Below are 4,582 nucleotides of genomic sequence, written 5' to 3' on the forward strand. Positions count from 1 at the left end.
CGTCGTCGATCCCATGACGGGGTCTTCATTAAAGACCCCATGCCATTTAGTCCCGAGGATGAACGTTTAGCATTTGAGTTCAATCATTTAAAATCTTATCCTAGGACTTCTTTCTTTCACCAAGATGCCGAGTCTATTCTATTCACGAGACATAGCACTTCACATGAATGATGAGTTTCGTGAAATTTGTCGCATAGAAATCAAACTATCGTGTAGACCCTCTGGTGTGTCGGAAAAAAAAACATCAAACTATCGTGCCTAGAAGTGCTCAGTTGAGCTTGAATTGCATTAATCCTTAAAAGTTACAAACAGCCCCGACATATCCTTTGCACAAGAAACTCCATAAGAAAAGAGATGCACCTCCTCAACCACTCTTATTTGTTAGGCTTGCAATGATGGTTTTTAATATCAAGTGTAGTATTTGAAATAGAGCTTTATTTTACCATAAGAGAGTAAAAAACAATCAATATGGACAGCTTTTGTAATTTTATCACTTGTTTCTTATGATACTAATAAATGAGCCTTGTTTTTGAAAAAGGTTAAGGTGAGCATTGCAAGCACGAACTCCATAGAAAAATTAGATACTTAATTAACACAATAATCTAGGTTTAGGGAGTCCTTATTGACAACCACCCCTTGAGAAAAGCTAGGTTTGCTTTATCCAATACCTCCTCACATCAAAATATGGATGCCTCAAATTTCCGCAAGGAGGATTTGAGTCCGGCTCAAATGTCAAGATTTTAAGTTGAAAAGTTCAATTTTATATTGAACATGCCTTCTCAAATATGGTTTTCACTTTCTCAAATATGATCGTTAGCATGTTTTAACTGCCTACAATTACATAATCTTGGCTAGATTTTGAGCTTGCATTGAAAAAAACTTTGACATTATCTTACAAAATTTAGAATGTTCTTCAAATTTTTGACGTGTCAATCCAAAGAGTTTTTATGTGTGCCCTTTTTCCCTCCGGTAAGGAAAAAAGCTTTGGTTGAGCAGCACGAGGAAGAGAAAATATTTTGTCCAAAAGTTAAGAAAATAGTTAAAGGCATGAAAAATGACTCAAATTTCTCTTTAGTGTGTAATTTTGAAGTTGGTATGTTCCTCAACACTACTCAACCTTATATTTCTTATATTTTGAAATTTAATTCTAAATTTCAAATTAAGAGGTAAAAAATTTGACAAGAAGTTAGTTTCAATTTTAAGCTTGAGATTATAGTCTATTTGTGTCAAAATTTAAAATTTAGATTATGATCCATTCACCTCAAAAAAAAAAATTTAAAAAAAAATCCCACATGAAGGTTTTCCAAGGATATGACAAAAGAGGACGAATGGGGCCACTAATAAATAGTGGTGGTTTTAGGCAGCAACAAAGTCTTTTAAACAACTCTCCCAATCAGTGATTGATTTTACACTAAAAGCCATATACTGATGACCAGATCCACTTGACCCAAGAGGACTTTGTCAAGATGGCCGAGATGGCAACACACACCTTTGATTATGCCTTCCCCTGGGTTGAAGCTCTCTGCTGCAAATTATGGCATCTCTTGCATTTTCCTTGCTTATCCCACTGCTTATACTCCTTGCTACCTTGCCTCCCCCTTCTCTCTCATTAACCTTCAATTACCCTCAGATGGGTAACTCTGTCAGGCAGTACTTGTTAGACAAGGGCAATGTCTCCTTCAGCCCTCAGTATGTGGAGCTTACCTGGTTCGACAACGATCCGTCGCAGAGCGCTGGTCGTGTTTACAATCAAGACCAGCTCTTCCTCTGGGACTCTGCTACCAATGAGGCCGCGTCTTTCAATTGCTCTTTCTCATTCAGCATCGTCCTTAATGGCAATGAGCCCGCCGATGGGCTCGCCTTCTTTTTGCTCAATCCTTCTCTCTCTGAACTCCCTGAAGAAGGCAAGGGGTTCTGGCTGGGTCTCCTCAATGCGACCACAAATAATACCGCCTCAGCAAGCGTTATGGCCGTCGAATTTGACACCTATTTCAACACTTTCGACCCCAACGACAACCACATTGGCATTGACATCAACTCAATTGCATCTGCAAACTACTCTGATCTCAGCTTTAAGCTATCAGAGTCTTCCTCTGTTTTCTCTTGGGTTGATTACTCAAGCTCAGAGAATCTGCTGGAAGTTTATGCCACAAATATGTCAAGCACCAAGCCCACCTCCCCACTGGTATCCTATTCTATCAATTTGGCCCAAGTTTTACCAGAGAATGTTCTCATTGGATTTTCTGCGGCTACTGGAGCTGCATCTGAGTATCATCGCTTACTTTCGTGGAGCTTCAATAGTACGTCCATAGGAAACAATGGTGTTGCACCAGCACCAGCACCACCCGCTCTAGTTCCTCCGATTAGCAACAATAAGGGCTCTAAGGTAGGCCTCATTGTGGGTCTACTTAGTGCAGGCATTTTCGTCAGTGCGGTTCTACTTCTACTGCTATTTGGATTGCGAATCCGGCAAAGAAAGAAACAGCAAAGATCCGATCAGCCAATTCCCTCGGGCATCGATCTGAGTGGACTGCCGTCTCCTTCAGCTGCAGGTTTAGGGCCTCGCGAGTTCAACTACAGAGAATTAAGCGAGTCAACCGATAATTTTGGTGAAGATTTCATGCTGGGGAAAGGTAGCTTTGGAACAGTCTACAAAGGAGTTTTACCCATCGATGGTGAGGTTGCGGTGAAGTGCATATCACAGAAATCCGCACAAGGAGAGAAGGAGTTCTTTGCCGAGGTAAGCATTATAAGCCGCATTCGCCATAAAAACTTGGTCCAGCTTAAAGGATGGTGCAAAGACAAGAGCAACCTTCTTCTTGTTTATGAGTACTTGCCTAATGGTAGCCTGGACCACTATCTCTTCAGCAAGAGATCCTCATTGATTCTGAGCTGGAGCAAAAGGTTTGTAATTAAATGGCCATTTAACCACCATTTTCTCCACACATACACAAGTGCCTGCACGCGCACGCAGATTGATACATTTGATTTGTCTGTGAGTCTTGTAAGCACCCTCCTGAGTAGGAGCCCACAATGTCTTAACCTTCTGACTCCTTGACTTGGGTATTCCCCAGGTACAATATAGTTTGCGGATTGGGTTCCGCCTTACAATACCTGCATCAAGAGTGTGAAAAGGTCATTGTCCATAGAGACATCAAGGCAAGCAATGTCATGCTAGACTCCAATTATAACGCCAAGCTTGGAGACTTCGGGCTTGCCCGGCAATTAGGGGAAGGCGTGGAGGGGCATACGACACTCGCCGCAGGCACAGTGGGCTATATGGCACCAGAAACTTATGGAACAGGCCGAGCAACGACCCAATCTGATGTGTACAGCTATGGAATGGTTCTGCTAGAGGTAGTGTGTGGACGCCGCCCCATTGACACGAGCTTGCCTGGAGAATTGGAAGGGCGCCTCCTAGACTGGGTTTGGGACTTGCACAGCAAGGGGAAACTGAAAGAAGCTTCTGATGCCATACTTGAAGCGGCTTTTGATGAGGAGCAACTTCTCAGAACATTGATTGTTGCACTCGCTTGCGTACACCCAGAACCCAAACTGAGGCCATCCATTCGTCTCGCTTTAGAGGCATTGCAAGGAAGGGTTTCCCTGCCCACCATTCCTACTTTCAAGCCTGTGGCTTATTACGGCCCCCCTCCGTCAACAAACCTCTTCTTGAGTGCAACTACAATCGGTTCCTCTTGTCCCCCAGCCTCCTCATGTTCATCGGGACCCGACACCGATATGTGTGAGAAAGCTCTTCTGCATTCATAGACATAATCTCAAGGGATCACACAGGGAATTAAGCATCAGTCTTGCACCATGCTCCGACACAAGCATACTGCAACACATGATCCAAACAAGCTTGAGGTCCCTGTAAGTCCAAGAGTTCGAGAATTTGTAATCTAGATCCTAATTTGACTTCAGGGGTTCCTTTAGACATTCAAAAGACTTGTTAATGTTTGTGCTTAGGATGCCTTTTGTGGCAGCTTAATGTCTTTGTGTCATAGCTCTCTGAAGCCGCCTATAAAAACACATGACATGGCTGAACCCTCTTTCATTCTAGCTCACGCAAAAACTACATGCACACACACATTAATGCATGCTTTCAAAAATAGGCAACAATGGAACAACATTTCCTGATGCGAAATTGTTTTGCTTCAAAACCAGAGAATGAAACAAAGCTTGCCTGCAAACTCTTGGCAACTTGCGGGGAGCCAAAGACTTGGGTTCTTTCCAACTCCAACACGTCCACCAGCTAAACACACAGTGGTCCTAGAATACTGGCATTGAAACAGGGTCCCCAGTCTCTCTGTGTGGCCCTCATTGTGGAGGAGGATGCAGACACATTAAACCAGCTACATATTGACGCCCAAAGCTCATCCTGGCATTCTACGTTGTCGATGCAGGCATCGTCTTGGCGCATGATCATGCCAGGACTGGGTGGTGGGATGCAATGCAGTCGTGCAATGAAACATTACTCTTGCAATGAAACGTCGCATACTGAAATTGCAAAGTATACAATGCACATCATGCCATACAAAAGTATGGTGGAGAGTTGGCAGTTTGATATCTCCAAAAAGTA

At 43.1% G+C, this 4,582-nt stretch overlaps 1 protein-coding gene across 1 annotated transcript; it reads left to right on the forward strand.

Moving 5' to 3' along the window:
• The first annotated feature begins 1,392 nt into the window (after nt 1-1,392).
• On the forward strand, nt 1,393-3,935 carry LOC147442070 (L-type lectin-domain containing receptor kinase IX.1-like). The gene is made up of 2 exons (XM_086529577.1): nt 1,393-2,904; nt 3,075-3,935. The coding sequence occupies exons 1-2, from the start codon at nt 1,535-1,537 to the stop codon at nt 3,769-3,771; spliced, it is 2,067 nt and encodes a 688-aa protein (XP_086385703.1). The 5' UTR covers nt 1,393-1,534; the 3' UTR covers nt 3,772-3,935.
• The last annotated feature ends 647 nt before the right edge of the window (nt 3,936-4,582 follow it).

Source organism: Adiantum capillus-veneris, chromosome 14 (genome assembly GCF_014529385.1).
Source record: "Adiantum capillus-veneris isolate H3 chromosome 14, ASM1452938v2, whole genome shotgun sequence".
In the NCBI taxonomy this organism is placed as follows: Eukaryota; Viridiplantae; Streptophyta; class Polypodiopsida; order Polypodiales; family Pteridaceae; genus Adiantum; species Adiantum capillus-veneris.

Bases quoted from the DNA above. Each gene is read 5' to 3' on its own strand.
- LOC147442070 (XM_086529577.1), top strand. From the start codon at position 1,535: ATGGCATCTCTTGCATTTTCCTTGCTTATCCCACTGCTTATACTCCTT. The intron at 2,905-3,074 runs GTTTGTAATTAA...GGTATTCCCCAG, and splicing joins ATTCTGAGCTGGAGCAAAAG to GTACAATATAGTTTGCGGAT.